Source organism: Neovison vison, chromosome 5, assembly GCF_020171115.1.
Source record: "Neovison vison isolate M4711 chromosome 5, ASM_NN_V1, whole genome shotgun sequence".
NCBI lineage: Eukaryota > Metazoa > Chordata > Mammalia > Carnivora > Mustelidae > Neogale > Neogale vison.
The window spans coordinates 13,614,213-13,631,913 of NC_058095.1; the positions used below are offsets into that span (position 1 = coordinate 13,614,213).

At 49.0% G+C, this 17,701-nt stretch overlaps 1 protein-coding gene across 3 annotated transcripts in view; it reads left to right on the forward strand.

Moving 5' to 3' along the window:
• PITPNC1 (phosphatidylinositol transfer protein cytoplasmic 1) overlaps nt 1–17,701 on the forward strand; it is a 265,782-nt gene that overhangs the window by 132,906 nt on the left and 115,175 nt on the right. For all 3 annotated transcript variants that reach the window (XM_044247596.1, XM_044247595.1, XM_044247597.1), the window contains one exon: nt 8,278–8,426. In XM_044247596.1, the coding sequence (XP_044103531.1) occupies nt 8,299–8,426 (128 nt within the window). In that variant the 5' untranslated portion in view covers nt 8,278–8,298. The remainder of the gene's footprint in view (nt 1–8,277; nt 8,427–17,701) is intronic.

Here is a 17,701-nt window from a genome sequence, read left to right on the forward strand (position 1 = left end):
AAGAGGAAAGCTTCTCCAAATGCATTCCTAATTGTCAGTGCCCCACCTCGTTAGCCTGGACACACGTGGAAACCCTTGCCTGACCAGCCGGCCTCCGAAGTCTTGCTGTGGCATCGTGGCCTCTGAGTCCCCCTTGGCCCAGATGAGGGTCTGGACCAGCACCGTCCAGCAGAAGCATGGGAGGCACAAATGCAAGCCACATAGGTAATTCAGAATTTTCTAGTAGCCCCACTAAAGTGAGAAGAAACAGGTGTGGTTAATTTTTTTAAAAGATTTTATTTATTGATTTATTTGAGTGAGAAAGAGAGAGAGCATGAGTGGGGGAGGGTCAGAGGGAGAAGCAGACTCCCTGCCAAGCAGGGAGCCTGATGTGGGACTCAGTCCCGGGACTCCAAGATCATGACCTGAGCCAAAGGCAGACGCTTAACTAACTCAGACACTCAAGCTCCCTGAAGTTAAATTTTTAAAAAAGATTTTATTTATTTATTTGACAGAGACAGAGATCACAAGTAGGCAGAGAGGCAGGCAGAGAGAGAGAGGAGGAAGCAGGCTCCCCGCTGAGCAGAGAGCCCAATGTGGGGCTCAATCCCAGGACCCCGAGATCATGACCTGAGCCGAAGGCAGAGGCTTTAACCCACAGAGCCACCCAGGCACCCCTAACTTAACTTTTTAAAAGATTTTATTTATTCATTTGAGAGTGAGAGAGCACAAGCAAGGGAAGGGGCAGAGGGAGAGGCAGGCTCCCTGCCAAGCTGAACCACCTCTGATTGGGGATCTGGAGGCAGATGTTTAACTAACTGAGGCACCAGGGCACCCCACAGGTGAGGTTCGTTTTAAAAATAGATTTCAGTTACCCGTTATGTCTAAAATACTATGCTTTCAATATGTAATCAACATATGGATTATGTATAAAAACATGTTTTGTTGTGGTTGTTACTAAGCCTTCAAAATCCAGTGTGCAGGGCGCCTGAGTGGCTCAGTGGGTTAAGCCGCGGCCTTCGGCTCAGGTCATGATCTCAGGGTCCTGGGATCGAGTCCCGCATCAGGCTCCCTGCTCGGCAGGGAGCCTGCTTCCTCCTCTCTCTCTCTGCCTGCCTCTCTGCCTACTTGTGATCTCTATCTGTCAAATAAATAAATAAAATCTTTAAAAAAAAAAAATCCAGTGTGCATTTTACACCTAGGGCAATCCCAAGTCAGGTCCTAAATTTTCATTGGAGGCATCTGATCTGAGTTTACACTTGATGAGAATTTCTAGCTGAAAAGGTAGATTTGCATACCCAAGATGTTTCAACTCTGTGTAAAAGTTTTCTAAGCAGCCGCATCAAGTGTCAGTTTTAAAATTTAAATTAATTAAAATGAAAGAAAATTTAAAGTTTCAGCCCCTCCACAGCACAGGCCAGGTTTCAAATGTCCACTAGCCGTATGGCCACCACACCAGACAGCACAGGTCTTGGCGAACGGCTAAGTCTGGCTCAGAACGGAGTAAGCACCAGGTACCTAGAACAGGAGGCAGCAGACTTTCCCTGTGAAGAAGGGTCAGCTAGTAAACGTTTTTAACTTTTCAGGCCATATAGTCTACACTCTTTATAAAACAAGCATCAGGGGCACCAAGGTGGCTCAGTGGGTTAAAGCCTCTGCCTTCAGCTCAGGTCATGATCCCAGGGTCTTGGGATCGAGCCCCACATCGGGCTCTCTGCTTAGCAGGGAGCCTGCTTCTCCTCTCTCTCTGCCTGCTTCTCTGTGATCTCCGTCTGTCAAATAAAAAAATAAAATCTTTAATAAAGAAGAAAAAAAAAAAAAACAACAAGCATCAACCCATGTAGCTGGCCAGCTACTGGACCAGAACAATTGTCCTGTTGCCTTGGCTGGGCTGTGGGTTACGGAAAACAGCCGGCTCTAGCCCCTAGCATTCTGAGAGGAGGTTGTTAAAGGCTAGACTCTTTGTATCTCCTTCCCTGTATTTAGTTACAATTTAGGCCCCACTTGGAATGAAGACGGCAGTGTACCTGAAGATAAAACATTTCGGGCTCTCTTTGCAGTGTGCATTTTGCACTTCGTGAGGCAATTGTTTAAGTGTGCTTTGAGGCCCATCCGCGTACTGAGAGTGGAGAAAGCTGAAAGAGCTTTGACAGAACTATGACTAGTGGCGTGAATAATGTGGCAAACTTCCAAGAATGCCAAATTGTGTCACCTCCTGCTTGTTCTCCATCCACAAAGCCGGAGAGAGACAGGCAGGAATCACGCCCATTTCACAGATGGAAAAATTCATGGTGTTGTGTTAAGTCAGAGGGCCAGATGTCGCTCCGTGATTACAAGGTCGTGTGGCATCCATCCATTTTGATGGCAAAAGCAAAAGTAGATGTACATTTTAATTCCTGGGACAGGGCTGTGGATGTCCTGAGTCCTGTCTTTGGGGAATAACTCCATCCAGAGTTGGTAATATTTATTACAGCCCTTGCCTCCACTTTTGATACCTGATGTTTAGAAATGGTATCGGGACCAGTGGAGACAGAGAAAGGGGACAGGAAGGGAGGACACAGGGATTGATTGGAGGGAAGATGACAGCCCCCTCCCCCCCACCTTGGTTCTTTAGGATGGGGAAATTTGAGAGTTGGACCTCACAGAGATCTCGGAGACTCAACACTTGGGAAGGGGCAGTGAAGTGGAAACCAGTCATAGCTTGGGGTTCTGTTGAGCCTAAAACTTTGGGTCCAATACTGGTGGCAAGTTTTTGGTGACACTCGATCAATCATCTGTATACTCAGGAGTTATGGCTTAGAGCCACCTTTTCTAAAATCAAGGTTGGAGGGCGCCTGGGTGGCTCAGTGGGTTAAAGCCTGTCTTCGGCTCAGGTCGTGGTCTCAGGGTCCTGGAATTGAGCCCTGCATGAAGCTCTCTGCTTGGCGGGGATCCTGCTCCCCGGCCCCCTCTGCCTGCCTCTTTGACTACTGTGATCTCTGTCAAGTAAATAAATAAAATCTTTTTTAAAAATAATAAAATCAAGGTTTGAGGTTGAACTGTATTTTTTTTTTAAGATTACTGATTGATTTGAGAGAGAGTGCGGGGGTGGGGGGGGTGGGGGGTGGAGGGCCAGAGGGGGAGAGAGAATCTCAAACGGACTGCCTACTGAGCGTGGCGCCCAGTGCAGGGCTTGGACCTCATGACTCCGAGATCACCACCTGAGCTGGAATCAAGAGTCGGATGCTTAACCATCGGAGCCCCCCAGGTGCCCGTCAGGTTGAACTGTACTGAGTAACTCGATTGCGTCCGGTCATAGAGTTTGCTGTCATTATCGACTGATGAAAACGCTCGGCTTCCCCGGGCACATTTATGCGACTGTGCCTTCCTTCCAGTTTCGCGGCTCTATGAAACACGCAGCCCTGTGTGCAAGTGGGAAGGATCTGAACCCCCATGATGGTTTTTGACTGCGGAGATCATTATTCGGGGTAGCTCTTCTGATGACAGCTCACGCGGGGCTCAGCCCTGCAGCACGGAGCTGTCGCTAATCGTGATTGCCTCTAGTGATGATTACCTAAACTCTGGAATTACAACAATTGATTTTACAAAGTTAGAGCCCAATTGCTCCGTCCTTCCACGTGTGGGCACAGTTTAAACAACTTCGATCTTTCACACGCTCTCAGGCTCAGGTCGTTCAGCTTCTGAAATAGCCAAGTTCAGAGGCAGTGGCTCCCAACTATCCCCTTTTTCAAAATCATGGTGAAGCCTAGACTTGTGAAAGCCATTCACCTGTCAGAGAAATAAGGGCCGAACTTGGGTAGAGAGGAAACAGGACGGACCCCATGATGTTCAAATCCCAGCTCTGCCATGTGGCCTGGAGAAAGTCACCCCTGTATGAGAGACTCAGGTCTCCCGGTCACCAGACTGGTATCCATTCTCTGGCTTCGAAGTCTTTCCTTTTTTTTTTTTAAAAAAGATTTTATTTATTTATCTGAGAGAGAGTTTGTGCATGAGTAGGGTGAGCAGCAGAGGAAGAAACAGACTTCCCGCTGAGCAGGGAGCCTGACACGGGACTCGATCCCAGGACCCTGGGACCGTGACCTGTGCCAAAGGCAGATGCTAAACCGACTGGAGCCCCCCCAAGCGCCGCTCTGGCTTCAAAGTCTAAAGAGCCCTGCGGAACCTTTGGATTCCGCAGCCTTCCTTTGCCGTATGAGTTTGCTTGGAGACAGTGATGAGGAATGTGGTATTTTCACGAAACGAGAGATAGAGCTTTGCAAAAAAAAAAAACCTGAGAATTCAAGAGGAAAGAAAAGGCAGGCGCCCTAAAGATGGAACATTTTGGCTTAGTAGTTGCTGATGACTGTCTTTGCCGCCTTGGCCCCGGTGGCTTTTCGGCATCTAGCGCGTGAGACCCCCAATGTCCCGCTCCCTCCCAAGAGTCTGCATGTGAAAATGCCGGGTTGGCCCGGGATCCAACATTTGGAGGAGTCTCCCTGGTGATTTGGAGATAGATGGTTCAAGAACGATCTCTGTCCTGCCCTCTACCCTGTCACCGAGAAACTGCTTACTGCATGTGTCTGCTGTGAGTTAATTTGTGGTTTAAAAGCAAGACCCAAACCTCTGCCTCTGGATGGCCCCGCTCCCGGCAGAGCAGGCCTGATGGGCTGGGGAGGGAAAGAAGTGACGGCTGCCGAGCCCTTGACCGTCACCGTGTCTGGCCTTGAGTGTCCTGCCACCCCCACTCATGTCACCTGCGTTACCGCATCCAGTGTCTGTCAGTCGCCCCCAGACTGACGTGATCTCAGTGAGCTAAGGCTGGCGTCTGCCCGGCACTGGCTCATGCGGGAGCCGCTGGAATGATCAATGAGGCTGAGCGGCCGGGCCCTTCCCTGGCCGCTGGTGAATCAGCTGCCCGCCGCCTCGGCCCCATCCCTTCTCCACAGAGCAGGAAGCACCTGAGCCAGCGCTGACTCGCGTCTGGCTAATGGCCCTTCTGGGTCGTGTGTTGTCCTTGATGCCATACGTCTCTCATACGTGAGTGGGCTGCGGCTCCGAAAGACGGTGCGGCGGGGGTAGGCCTCTCCCTTCTGCCAGCCCCTGCCCCCCGCCCCCAAAGCCCTTGATGGGTTTTGGTTTTAGGCGGAACTGCGTCAGAAGTGGAATCAAAAATTGAGCTGAAAAATCACATCCCATAAAATTCATCATGTTGAGGTCAGGTCGGTGGCACCTGGTACGTTCCCAGTGTTGTACAACTACCGCTCTGTCCAGAACCAGAACACTTTGATCCCTTCCAGAGGAAACCCTGTGCCCATTGTATTGGTTTGCTAAGGCCACCATCACAGCACACCACAGGCTAAGTGATTGAACCACCCGAATTTGATAGCTTCGTGGTTGTGGATGCTGGAAGGCTGGGATCAGGATGCCAAGAAGGCAGGGTTGGTTCCTTCTGAAGGCGCAAGGGACAGAGCTAGTCCATCAGTCCTTGGCTTAGAGATGATGTCTTCTCCCTGCGTCACATCGTGCTGTCTTCCTTCCCTCTGTCTCTGTGTCCAACTTGCCCTGTGGGTAAGGACACCAGTCCTGGGGCACCTGGATGGCTCAGTGGGTTAAGCCTCTACCTTCAGCTCAAGTCATGATCTCAGGGCCCTGGGATGGAGCCCCACATCGGGCTATCTGCTCAACAGGGAGCCTGCTTCCCCCACCCCCCTTTCCCTGCTTCTCTGCCTACTTATGATCTCTGTCTGTCAAATAAATAAGTAAAATCTTTAAAAAAAGGACACCAGTCCTGTTGATTAGTGCCCTCCCTAATGACTTCATTTTAACTTGATGACCTTTGTAAAGACTCTGTCTCCAAACAAGGTCACCCTTTGAGGTCCTGGGATTTCGACATAGGATTCTGGGGAAACAGAGTTCAAGCCATTATACCCATTAAGCTGTATCAGTATGGGTACTTCATTCCTTTTGATGGCTAAATAATATTCCATGGTAGGCAAACCCTTGTTTTTTGAACACCAAGTACAAAGCAGCTGTCAGTGCGGTCGCCAGCCCCTGGGCAGCTGGGGCACCCTTCCGGTGAGAGGCTCGTGTGCCTGTCTGCGTAAGGGGGAGTGTGACGTCACAGGTGTATCTCAAGAATCCCCAATCTGTAAACTTTTTTTACTGTCCTCCTTCTTTATTATTATTATTATTTTTTTGAGGAGAGAGTATGAGTGAGGGAGGGGCAGAGGACGAGGGAGAATCTCAAGCAGGCTCCATGCTTGGTGCAGATCCCAATGTGGGGCTCGATTTCAGGACCCCAGGATCATCACCTGAGCCAAAACCAAGCATCAGTCACTTAACCACCCAAGCCACCCGCATGGCCTGCCGTCTTCCTTCCTGAAAGGAGTCCTAGTTAGTTTTTATAGGCAGACGTAGGAGCCAGACTTACTCAAGGGGAAGCAGGTCAAGCTTCTGATTGAAAATAAATTCAAAGATAGATTTTTATCTTTGATTTCTCTCCCTTTCTTGCTCTTATCCTCAGCACTCCCGCTTCTTCCCCAGAGTGTGCGCAGCAAGTACACACACACGCATGCATGTACACACTCACATTAGAGGCATTTTAAAGTGCAGATCATTTCTGGAAACGGGTGTGGGACAGGCGGCACTGCCCAGGGAGAAGACCCAGCCTGCTGCTCTTGGTTATGTTGGTTATGTCATGGTTACTGGGCCTGGGCTCTAGGGCTGCCCCCAGACCGGAGGCCCTCAGATTTTCTTCTCTTCTCTTTTTTTTTTTTTTCAAATTTATTTCTTTGACAGAGAGAGATCACAAGTAGACAGAGAGGCAGGCAGAGAGAGGAGGGAAGCACACTCCCCGCTGAGCAGAGAGCCCAATGTGGGGCTCGATCCCAGGACCCTGGGATCATGACCTGAGCTGAAGGCAGAGGGTTTAACCTACTGAGCCACCCAGGTGCCCCGGCCCTCAGATTTTCTTTACAGTCCCCTCCGTGCACCTGCCTCCCAGTGAAACAGGGCCCTTTGGAGGTGTGTGTCCTCTCAGGCTTAGGGCTCTCTGCGCTGTCGATTTGTCCCACTTCACTGCCCCCTTACCTTAAAGATCTCTTTCTCACCTTCTTTCTCTTTCTCAAAAATAAAATAAAATAACATAAAATCGATTTCTGTCTCTGATGCACAGACAGGAGACCTACATCCCAGCCGGCCTGGGCTCTCTGGGATCAACCCAGAACAGCCCACCATTATTTTGTTGCAGATTCAGGCCGCTTATCCCCTTCCCAGGAGCCTTGACGACGTGATGCAGTGTGTGCGCGTTCCTTCACACCGAACCTTCGGGAAGGACCACAGCTGGGGGGGGGGGCGTCGTCGTGCCTCCTGACTCTGAGCAGACATCCCTCTTGCAAAAGTCATTTTACTCCTTCCGTCCTCTCTTGTGCTTCTCTCTTTTCTCCAATTAGTTTTGCCGCCTTGCGAGTTCACTGGGGGAAGGCACGCCTGTGGGCCCTGGGGTTTTCAGAGAGGCAGGAGGGGGGAGTAGAACAGCTTAAAAACGCAGACAAGGCAGAGAATGTGCACGGTCTCTGTTGTTCCCTGTTACCATTTTCCTGTAAGTACATGTGGCTTCTGGGACCTCGAGCTGGAAGGCTCTACACTGTGGGCGGAATTGGACAAAAAGGAGTTAAAGATGCCTTAGACTTCTGTCATGGTGGATCAGTCTGTGAATACAGCTTCCATTCATGGTGGGCCCTGGCCAGCTGGAGTCTGTTAAAGCTTCCAGGGGATTCTCACGTCCAGCCCACCCTTGAGAACGGCTGTTCTAGGGGACAGAGAACTTGAGGACACTTGGAGAGTCGGAGAGGGGTGCTGGAAGAGTGTCCATGTGTCCACCCGTGTAGTTAATGGGGCAGAGAAGGGGTAGAAATAACATATCCTGGCCTGTTTGTTGCCACGCAAAATAGGATGTTTGCACCATTTAACCCCGTAGGGCCAGAGTGGAATGGGGGGGCTCCAGGGCTGCATTCTGTCTGCTGCTGCCTGTGGGTTGGGGGGCCGCCAGCCCTGAGTCCGTCAGCCACCCCGGCAGGCATCACCCAGGAGGTGGAAACTGTTCACAGGAACACGCCGTATCTCCACTCGACTCACAACTGATTCTCCTCCTCGCTCCGAAGGGAAAATAACACCAGGCCCATGTGTCTGTCTTCTTTCACTGGCAGAAAGTGCCGACTGTCGTTGCTTGCCAAACCATTGACGAGGGCGGGGGGGGGGTGCTGTTTCCGAAGGAGGCCGTGGGGCTGACTGACCTCTCTGTCCCTGTGTGTTTTGTAGTACAAAATCGGACAGCTGTACATGATCAGCAAGCACAGCCATGAACAGAGCGACCGCGGAGAAGGGGTGGAGGTCGTCCAGAATGAACCCTTTGAGGATCCTCACCATGGCAACGGGCAGTTCACCGAGAAGCGGGTGTATCTCAACAGGTGAGTCTCGGCAGCTGGCCATCCGCCTCTGGGCTGTCCGACCTCACGGGAGCCTCCCGGCCCACCCCTGCGGCTGCGGTGGAGGCCGTGTCTGGGACAAAAAGGTGACTTGGAAGTCAGTACAGCTGCCCCTCTCCATCCACAAGTCTAGCTGCTTCTAAAACCAGAACTCCCGTCTTCTGCAATATCGTCTTCAATTGTGTTTGCAGTAGGCGGACCTTTCCTCTTACTTTTCCTACCCCTTGGGTGACATGTGAAGATGAAATCTGGTCTTAAGGAATACAGCCCTTTGTCTTCTCCCTCTGGTTCAGTGTTCACAGTGGGAAAGGGATGGCTTCGCCTGTTGGTTGTAGAAAAGCGACAAGGATGGCGGTGTGCCATCGGGGTCTTAACTTGGTAGCCGTTCCCCTGACCGCCGAACGCGCCCTCGGGTGTTCACAGTGTGTTGGGAACCGTCACAATGCGGGGCCACCCGGGACCAAAGTGATAGGCAGTGCTCAAGGGGACCCAGCCTTCCCAAAGTAGAGCTTGTCATTGCTCCTTTGGAAGGGTAAGGAACCCAGGGACATAAACCCAGCCCTCGTCAGGACCGCCATTGGCTTTGCAAAGTCTATCCTTTACTCTCTTGCTGTTTTCTTATCATTAATCGCAGAGTTGGATACTGGAGCGTGTCTGACCTTCTCCCCACCCTCTACCCGCTTCCAGCCCATCTTCTTCGGTTCCTCTGTCCTAGGTCAGGACAGTGGTGCAGTCACATGAAATACATTCTATTGAAATGAACTGTCTGCCCCAGTGAGCTAGTGTGTTCCGTCTCTGCCGTCATCTCTGTGAATACTTTTTACCCTCACCTATGGCTTCTCCTCTTGGCCCATACGTGATCTTTTTAGAACACATTTCCGACATAATAACTGGGCAGTGTGTCCGTTTACTCACTGATACTCGTGGCTGTTTATCCATTCTCTGTGCCTCGACCATGGGACATTTCTGAGAGGAGCTGTACTGGGATTCTGCCGTGGCCATGGGGCTGTCACCAGCCGGCAGGCTCAACTGGACTATTCCTTCTTTTTTTTTCTTTAAGATTTTTTTTATTTGACACAGAAAGAGAGAGAGAGCGATCACAAGTAGGCAGAGCAGCACACAGAGAGAGGGGGAGGGGAAGCAGGCTGCCTGCGGAGCAGAGAGCCCGATGCAGGGCTCAATCCCAGGACCCTGAGATCATGACCTGAGCTGAAGGCAGAGGCTCAACCCACTGAGCCACCCAGGCGCCCCTGGACTATTCCTTCTTGATGGGAGCATTTGGGTCTTGTCACTGGGTGTATGGAAATCTCTCAGGCAGATATCCTGACGGTGAAAGCCTTGGGCTAATTACACCAACTCGTTTTAATCTACCCAGGGATGCAATATCAGGGAATTCCTGAGTCACGATGAAATGCAAATGAGATTGATCTTGTTCATCTATTAGGAGCAGTGAATTCCTAGGATTTGGAACCAGTTCAGCCTCCAGCCAGCTGCTGATTTGCCAGAGTAGCTGAGCCCTGGGATTGGCCGGAGGATGACTTCCCTTGCAGAGAGACCCGTTTCTCAAGGTGCTGCTTTGGCATCCTTAGCGTGGAGGGTGAAAATCAAATACTGAGCCGGAATCACCTCCTTAGAGCAAACAGTAGTGAGGGTGATGTGAGAAAACAGAGACCTACAGGAAATTCCATTTTATTTTTTAAAGATTTTATTTATTTATTTGACAGAGAGAAATCACAAGTAGATGGAGAGGCAGACAGAGAGAGAGAGAGAGAGGGAAGCAGGCTCCCCGCTGAGCAGAGAGCCCGATGCGGGACTCGATCCCAGGACCCTGAGATCATGACCTGAGCCGAAGGCAGTGGCTTAACCCACTGAGCCACCCAGGTGCCCCGGAAATTCCATTTTTTTGGCGGATGATTGCCTTTTCCCAAATTGTTGCTGAGGGAATGTTCCGTATGTACCAGATTAAAAAAAAAAAAAAAAAAAAATTTTTTTTTTAAGAAAATTTTGTATCTTTTATTTTTATCCTGAAACAGAGCAAGAAGTGTCCAGCTGTCTCTGTCATGTCTGTTTTCTCTATCAAAATATATGATGTTTATTTTAAAGGAGAATAATAAACATTGGTAAGAGGGAAATTTGTTATAAATAGACTATCTGGACTTCCAGTAATAGAAACTAAAAAGATTAATGTGGACCCTCCCCCCCCACCTCCTATGACAAACACAGGATGAAATACAACAATATAAAGTTGAGCTCCAAACAAAGGGAAATCCTTAGGTACAAGAAGTAAAGAGGAAACACAAACCAGAATGGAAAGCAGATGAGCTCAGGCTCAGGAAGCTGGGATATGTCAGAGCTGACATGTAGGGGGATATCATGGCCTCAGAGGGACAGGAAGTGTGGCTTTGGGCCCCTATGAAAGTGGGGCGTGGGGAGATGAGAGGCGTGCACCAAAATCCTTCTTGACAATGGAGTACCGAGAGAGGATGCCACTCAGAGGCACGTGTTGACAGAACTCACTTGAAGTAAAAGGAAACTGATACCAAGAAGGAGGGAAGGCACAAGAGGTAACAAGAAACAAGGAAGTGGGAGGGGCATGTGGGTGACTCTGTGCCTTAAGCATCTTGAACTTGGTTGGGATAGAGCCTTGTCAGCGGGGAGCCTGCTTCTCCCTCTCCCGCTGCCCCTCCCCTCCCCTCCGCCCCTGCTCTCTTTCTTTCTCAAATAAATAAATAAAATCTGTTTTTATTTTTATTTTTTTATTATTATTGTTTAATAAAATCTTTTTTTAAAAACTGACAAACATGGGCAACTATGAATGAGCATAAGATGTTTTAAAAATACTAATAATGGGTAAGTGGGGGTATATTCATAGAATTTTGCTTATTTGTTTATTTAAAGATTTTATTTATTTGAGAGAGAGAGAGAGAGAGTGAAAGAGCACAAGCAGGGGGAGGGCCAGAGGGAGAAGCAGGCTCTCTGCTTAGCAAGAAGCCAGACGTGGGGCTCCATCCCGGGACCCTGAGATCATGACTTGAACTGAAGGCAGATGCTTAACTCACTGAGCCACCCAGGTGCCCCTATTTGTAGAATTTAAATAATGGACAATAATTCACCTGTACATGTGTTCATGCACTCTGTCTCTCTTTTTTTTTTGTGTGTGTGTGTTTCCTTTTCATTTTTTTTCCAATTTATTTATTTTCAGAAAAACAGTATTCATTATTTTTTCACCACACCCAGTGCTCCATGCAAGCCGTGCCCTCTATAATACCCACCACCTGGTACCCCAACCTCCCACCCCCCCGCCACTTCAAACCCCTCAGACTGTTTTTCAGAGTCCATAGTCTCTCATGCACTCTCTCTTTTAAAAACGAAATAAAAGGGCGCCTGGGTTGCTCAGTGGGTTTAAGCCTCTGCCTTCAGCTTAGGTCAAGATCTCAGGGCTTGGCAGGGAGCCTGCTACCTGCCCCCTCCCCCCCCGCACCCGCCTGCCTCTCGCCTACTTGTGAGCTCTCTGTCAAATAAATAAATACAATCTTAAAAGAAAAAAATAAGAACAAAAAATTTTAAAAGATAGAATTTGAGGATATAATCCTAAAATTCCCAAGTATTATAGCTTTATAAAAAGCCTTGATAATCTGGAAGGGCAAGTCCCTTCTACTTACTCAATTTTTCCAAAAATTTTTTTAAATTTAACTTTATTTATTTATTTGACAGAGAGAAACAGCAAGAGAGGGAACATAAGCAGGGGAGTGGGAGAGGGAGAAGCATGCTCCCCTGTAGAGAGGGAGCCTGATTCAGGGCTCGATCCCAGGACCCTGGGATCATGACCTGAGCTGAAGGTGGACACTTAACAGCTGAGCCACCCAGGCACCCCTCCAAAATTGTTAATACAAATTTTAAGATTTGAAAGCCACCAAGTGATAGGAAGAATGACTGAAGAAACCAATGACATTTAACCTAGGAAAGCTGGACCCAGGGTATGTAATGGTGTGGGCAAGTGGGAAAAAAATTAGATCTGCATATTCTGAGACCCCAAAAGGAGCTTTTGGACCAAGACCCAGGGATGAGAATGCTGGGAGAAAGAGCTAGGCTCAGCTGAAGGAAGAAATGTATGTGAGTCATGTGCGAACACAGTGGGTGCCTTACAGTCAATGACATGAGTGGAGACGCCCACTTACTGTCTGTCCTTGAGCAGATCCAAACAGCAAATAGGTGGTTAAACATCCTTTTAGTTCCTTTTCAACCCTAATTGTCTATGCTTAAAGGAAGTTGAGGACATTATCACGACTTACCTCCAGCATACAGTAATGAATGCCCAATGAGGCCCAGGAGAAAGGTACCTTCTGTTCCCTTTGCACAAGTCTGAGCCATCACTTTCCAATTTAAAAGGCTCTTGGAATATTTGGAAGAGTATGGCACATATCTTAGAACCAAGGAGATTATGGCTTCGTACGAGAAAAGGGAAAAAATGTTTATGTGACATACTATAAAATAATAAGGCAGATTTCCATAATCATAAAAGAAAACCAAATCCATTCCTTTGATAACTCATAAATTGGAGCCACTTTGCATCAGTCATGTGCTGCGTGCACAGGGCTTGGGACTCCCGTGTTGGCAAGGCCGCTTCGTAATTGAAATGCATGAAATGGGTATTTATTGAACCTTACAGTGTATAACAAATTGTTCTGGTATTAGAGAGACTCCCTTAATAAATAAGACATGGTCCTTGTCTTCTGATCAGAGTAGGGTCTGGGCTGACTGGTTCTAGCATTTGTGAATCCATCTGTCCATCTCATGTGTGGTGTCAGGGAAGAAAAGCCTTCCCTCAGCCCACTTAGGTTCTGTCAGTGGGGCCTGCAAATTAAACTGAAGCCCACAGATGAACGGGCGAAAAGACCAAGTTTGATTCATCAATGTACATGGGAGCACCCAGAAATATGAGACTGAAGTAGGCAAATAGAATTTAGGGCTTATATTGAGACTCAAGTAGGAAAATAGAATTTAGGGCTTATATACCATTCTAATAGGGGCAGGGGAGAAAGGGCACTTCTGGAAAAACAAATGGCTTTTATGAAAAATAAACAAGAGCTTTAGGAGCATGGAGAGGAGACAGTGTCTGTTTAGCAATTTCTTGGTGCTTCCTTCCCATCTCCAGTGAGAGGAGTCAGTCTTCTTTGGTTGTGAAACTCCTAGGGAGGGCATTTATGACTGTTGAATTCTTTCAGGAAGCTCTGCTTTTATGCAGATAAGCAGAGTTCAGTAGAATCATCTTCCTGTAACTGTTGATTCTCAAATGTCTTCAGCTCCAGGGAATCCTTCTGCCCCTGTGCGTGGCATCTTGTCTACCCCTTCACTGGCCGCCAGGAGATAGGTTCTGAAAGTTGAACTGTCATTAGCTAAGTTCTCCTAGTGCCCATGTACTAATTTACGCCAAGAAATGTCACTGTCCTGTGAACCTGAATTCATGAGCTGGCAAAAAGTGAGCGGAATTTCTTCCTCACATCAATCTATTTGGGAAGCCAAATCACATTTAGAGATTGGTTTATCACTCTACTACCCAAAGCATCTGTTAGAGACTGGAGTTACTCAAAGCCTGTGTAGGCAGAGCCTTCTCTCTGAGTCTGACTTGAGCAGAAAGGACATTTCTTGGAAGGGTGTGAGTGGCCCACAGAATGATGTGCAGGCTGGAGAAGGGGCAGCCATCAGGGCAGCTCCGATGGGCCAAGGGCAACAAACAGACCGCTTCATCCCTCCGCCATCACCACAGCTGCCGTGGATCGGTCCAGATTGTCCCTTTTTTTCCTTTTTACCACTTATTCCAAAATCCCAACCATAAAGCATTCCACTGATGGCTCCGGTCCAGGCTCCAGCTTCCCATGAGCGGGGAGAGGGACTTCCAGACTATTTTCCAAAGCGGCTGCATTTTGCATTCCCTCCAGCAGTGGGTGAAGATTCCAGTCTCTCCACATGCTCCCTGACCCTTGCTATTGTCTGTCTTTTTGATTCTAGCCATCCTCGTGGATGTGAAGTGGCATCTCGTTTTCGGTTGGCATTTCCCTCTTGACTAATGAGCGTGGAGCACTCTTGCGTGCATTGGCCGTTCCTGTGTCGTCTTTGGAGACATGTCTACTGGGATCTTTGCCCATTTTTGAAGTGGGCATCATGCCTTTCTAAAACACCACTCATCCTTTTGTTGCCTCCCCCTCACGTCCCAGGGACCGTGGGGATGCTCCGTGCTCGGGGCCTTCCTTCGGCATCTGAGACGCAGCTGGATGCGCAGGACATCTTGGCGGCTGCCTGATACGCTTGGAACATCCCATCAGTTCTAAGACGTTCGTGCATTTGGTCATTGTCCTTGGGCCCTCGATCCAGCTCAGTTAACCAAATAACTGGTATTTCTTGGCTTCAAAAATCCCAATTCCAACTGGCATCCAGGGAAAGGAGGCAAGGTACCGATCCATCTCTGGGATGGCGATTCTAAATAAAATCCATCGCCCAGAATCGCGGGAGGATGGTCTGCTTCTGTCCCTTGGCGTTTTCTCTTCATCCTCAGCATTTCTCCCGATGCCTTCCCAGGAAGCTCGTGCGGGGGGAGGGAAGCAGGGGTGAGGGTGGAGGGGCATTGGAGAAAAGATGGAGCCTATTTTTAGGCTTGTTTTTCAGTCATGAAGTGTCATGTTCTTCCCCACCACGGCTGCTGGATTAATTAGGCTCTGCTGGCAGCTGCCACTCAGGGAGGGTTGCCAACTTCTAACGGTGATTCCGCCTAATGCCGGAATCGATTTCCGTGAAAAAGACAACATTTCTCCTGTCACATGGCTCCTGCCTTCCAGGACCACCTCTCCTGGCCTCTGGGTCCCTGGGCAGGAGGGAGTCCAGGTTCTCTAAGCTCTGCATGGGGGTTTGGCTGGACAAGCCAAGCCACCGGCTGTTTGCTCTACCTCCCAGCTCATCGGTCCAGCTCTGTGCCTGCATTTGGGTCCTTCTTTCACATTTCCTCTTTCTCTTCTCCCAGATCTGCCAAGCAAGTTAATCTCATTTCTCAGATCTTGCCCAGAGTAAAGAGCTCAGTGACCAGTGCCCAGCTCCTGTGTGGCATCAGGAGAGCCCACTGCCCAGGCCACAGGTCGCAGAGAAATTGTCAAAGATTCTGACCTCGAGAGCTTATTCCCTGGGTCTTTTGAAAGGATCTTACGGTCACTACTGAATATCCAGAGCCGGCTTTTGTTCGTTCGGGAAATACCAATTGTTGCCTGCTGTGTGCCAGGCACCGTTGTAGGTGCCGGGCATGCAGCAGTGAGCAGGACAGAGATCCCCATCCTGGGGGAGCTTACCTTCTAGGGGGGAGGGACCATGCACAATAGCCGTAATGTATACGAATATCAAATAGGTTAGAATATCTAGTCTTCCAGGGGCGCCTGGGTGGCTCAGTTGGTTAAGTGTACAACTCTTGATTTCCGCTCAGGTCATGATCTCAGGGTTGTGAGATCCGGTCCCGTGTCTGGCTCCTTGCTTGGCGGGGAGTTTGCGGTCTCCTTAGTCCTCTTCCTCCCTTTTTCCTCTACCCCTCCCTCCCTTTCTCCCCTGTCCCCCCTCATGTGTGCTCTCTCTCTCTTAAAAAAAAGGGGGGGGGGAATATTTAGTCTTACATATTCCGTGTGAATATGTATTTAATATGTAAATATTGAATATAATATTAAATACATGAAATGGATTAATTTACAGTATTTTATGTATTAGAGGAGTAGAGCATGTAAGGGACTTCTTCCCAGCGTATTTTTCAGTCCGTGCTATTCTGTTCTGTTCCCCTCTCAATTCTTAAGAACATGCCAGAAGTTCTCCTGCTGCCAGGATCCCTCCTTTCTGCTCCCTCATTCACCTTCTCCCATGGGAACTCCCAGGGACAGAATGTACACCTCTCGGCTGGATCTTACAGAGCCCAGAGCATCCAGTCCGGCATGAGCCACCTTGGTCCCACCTTACTCCTGACCAACGCTGTTGACACATGCGGCCTGCCCCCTCCCTGGGTGCTTCCCAGCATGTGAGCCGTGTTACCATCATGCTGTCCAAGCAGAGCCTTCCAAGAACCAACCCAGAGGAGGCCCTCCTTTCCTGGAAGCCAAATGCAGACGGCTCTTCTAAGTAGGGGGAGTAGGGTGGGGTCCAAGTTCAAGGAACTCCCCGCAGGCGAAGACCCAGGGGTCCTGCTTCTCACAGGTGATGCCTCTAGTCTGGAAATTCTGCCATGTAAGGAATGACATCAAGAGTTGAACTAGAAGAGCAGCCAGAAAAGCCATTAAGAATAGTAAGCAAATAAATCACAGCCACTGGAGAAGAAAAGTAAAAACCTCACAGGTCACTGGGTAGATACAATTGATTATCATCAAATAATCGTCAAATGCCAGGTGTGAAACCAAAGGTCAGAATATCCCCCATGGACCCGTGGAAAATGAGGTCTACTAAGAGGTAGCTTAGTCCTTTTTTAAAAGTCATTTTAAGTGAGCTGACAGTATTTGAGCAAAATCACAGCACAGACGGCGGCAGCTTTCAGGGACCCCGCGGAGGAGAAAAGCCCCAGTGACGGGGAGCTCGGAGGGGCTGTCTTTCTGCTGCGAATGTTTTAAGTCGAAAAGATAATTGATTATAGTGCTGCATATCCTGCATGAGTTGGCAGATAGAATAGCTAAGATCAAGATGCTAGTGGAGACTATCATAATTCTGATCCCTGTTGAGAAAATGAAATTAGCCTCCATTTAGACCACATTTGGCCTAATGATGTTCAGTACTTCCCAGGGCCAAAAAATATTCCCAAATGAGCATAAATTGCAGAGAGAGTTTAGATATCAGGGCAAATCTGGTGATAATCTGGATAGTAAAGTGCCAGAAGCTTCTCATGGAGGGACGGTTTAGGTGTCCGTTCCGGACGCTCTTTAGGGAGTTCGTAAACACTCTTAACCTGAGACCAGTTCAGATTCTGCCTGATGGGGCCTCCTTACCCAGGCCGGTTGTAATTGAGGGAGGCCTAGGGGACATGTGAGGAGGTTGCCGTGACTATATCCACCTACGTCCGGGGCCCGGTTTCCCAATCTTGGCACTGTTAGTATTTGGAACCAGATAATTCTTTGCTGCGGGGGGCTTTCCTGAGCATTGTAGGATCTTGAACAGCCTCTACCCAATGGATGCCAGCAGCGTCCCTGCCCCCCTTCCACGACCTCATAGTGTGACAAACAAAAATATTTCCAGACTTGGCCCCGTGT